A 1,822-nucleotide genomic window follows, 5' to 3' on the forward strand; every position below is an offset into this window, starting at 1 on the left:
TTAGTCCAGGATGGTGTCCATCCAATCCTACCGTCGACTACGCTGCTACCACCGTCCCAGCCAGAGTCACAACTAAGGTCAACCAAGCCATAGTCACGTTCTATTAAAGTGGCAAAAAGAATTATATTTTAATATAGCAAAACTAATTCTATCAACTATTATTAAAGGCTAAACAACTATTAATACAAAATAGTAGAAAAATTAATATTAATTAATTATAAAAAATTATCTACTGTTGTCTAACAGAAGCATACTACAACATGTTAAAATCTACAGAAAGAACTAACTAAAAATAATTGAAAACAATATTTAAAGGACTAAAACAACTATATAAACAAAAGAGTATTGTTTTAATTAAAATCCTAACTTAAACTATTCTAAAAATAACCAAATAAATCTTACTGTGACAACAATCTAACATGTGACTAGGAGCAAAAAAAATTAAATTAAAAACCATTTTTAAACTCAAATTAGTCACAATCTAGGGTTTGAAGACTAATGACACAAACATAAACTAGACAAAATTTTGAATCTAATGCAAAAAGAATCACTCAAAAATATCAAATATCCTAAAAGATATAAGCAATTTAAAACAGAAACTAAGATAAAAAAACAAATGGAAAAACAGAAAAAAAAACTTTCAGAACCCCTTTAGTCCCGGTTGGTGCTCCAAACCTTTAGTCCCAGTTGGAGACACCAACCGGGACTAAAGCCAGGTCTAATCTTTAGTCCCGGCTGGAGACACCAACCAGGACTAAAGGGCATCGCACCCATTAGTCCCGGTTGGTGTCTCCAACCGGGACTAAAGGTCCCATTTGAACTGGGACTGATGCCTGCCCGGCGCCCTAACTGCTCGAACCTGGACTAATGCTCACATTAGTCCTGGTTTATAATGCAACCGGGACTAATGTGTAGATCGAGCTTGGACCAAAGCCATGTTTTCTACTAGTGTGTTTTAGCTACAATTTATTTAAGGATATGTAATATAAATTTGAAATGCTAAGAAATTATCACATAATAGTTTGAAACCTAAAATATATAATTCATCTTCAAAAGTGTTCAAATATGAAGACCAAAATAACTCATATTTGTACATTATATTTACTGATTAACTTGTGTTTGACCTTAGGACTGTATCTAAACATAAATAGTTGTTTTATATTATCTATAAAGCAACATCTCCATCACTTGCCTCGTTGCTGCCAGACTCAGTCAACAAAGACTACATACTCTGTTTTTCACCCCAAGATGCTAGCAACAATGCCTTCACCAGCAATGCCTTCATGAAAGTAACACCGCGCAAATTATTTGGTGCAAGTCACAACTCGTACATTTTATCTATTTTGTCAAAGTTTATAGTGACTACTACATATTGTCTTACGAGAATTAATTAATGATCATATGTCGTGCCATCGGCTTTTACAATAGGCTTCAAGAGAAGAGTGCATTTACTTTCTGTGAATCAATAGGGGGATTGATGCACCAGAGCTGGATATGGAATATGGTATGGAATCAAAGGATGAATTGGTGAGGCTTATTGGGGGGAAGCGTGTTTCGATCCTTGTCTATGGGCCAGACAAATATGGACGGTCTCTTGGTGACATCTACTGTGACGGCGTCTTTATCCAAGTGAGAAAGAAGATCTGATCTTTTGTAAAAAAAAATATGATCTAGCTTGTATATCTTTTTGTTCTGCAGTTCTGTGATGTTTGTGTGTGAATTCTTCAGGAACAAATGCTGAAAGGGGGCTTTGCCTGGCACTACAAAATGTGCGACAAACGTCCTGAATTTGCAAAAGTAAGATATTTGATCTCAATCCATT

The 1,822-nt window shown here is 35.2% G+C and overlaps 1 protein-coding gene across 2 annotated transcripts in view; it reads left to right on the forward strand.

The window, feature by feature from the left end:
- Positions 1-1,822, forward strand: part of LOC123047065 (uncharacterized) — a 9,099-nt gene that overhangs the window by 4,600 nt on the left and 2,677 nt on the right. For both annotated transcript variants that reach the window (XM_044470560.1, XM_044470561.1), the window contains 2 exons: positions 1,470-1,629; positions 1,729-1,797. In XM_044470560.1, coding sequence (XP_044326495.1) covers positions 1,470-1,629; positions 1,729-1,797 — 229 coding nt within the window. The remainder of the gene's footprint in view (positions 1-1,469; positions 1,630-1,728; positions 1,798-1,822) is intronic.

Source organism: Triticum aestivum, chromosome 2B (genome assembly GCF_018294505.1).
Source record: "Triticum aestivum cultivar Chinese Spring chromosome 2B, IWGSC CS RefSeq v2.1, whole genome shotgun sequence".
NCBI classification, from domain to species: Eukaryota; Viridiplantae; Streptophyta; class Magnoliopsida; order Poales; family Poaceae; genus Triticum; species Triticum aestivum.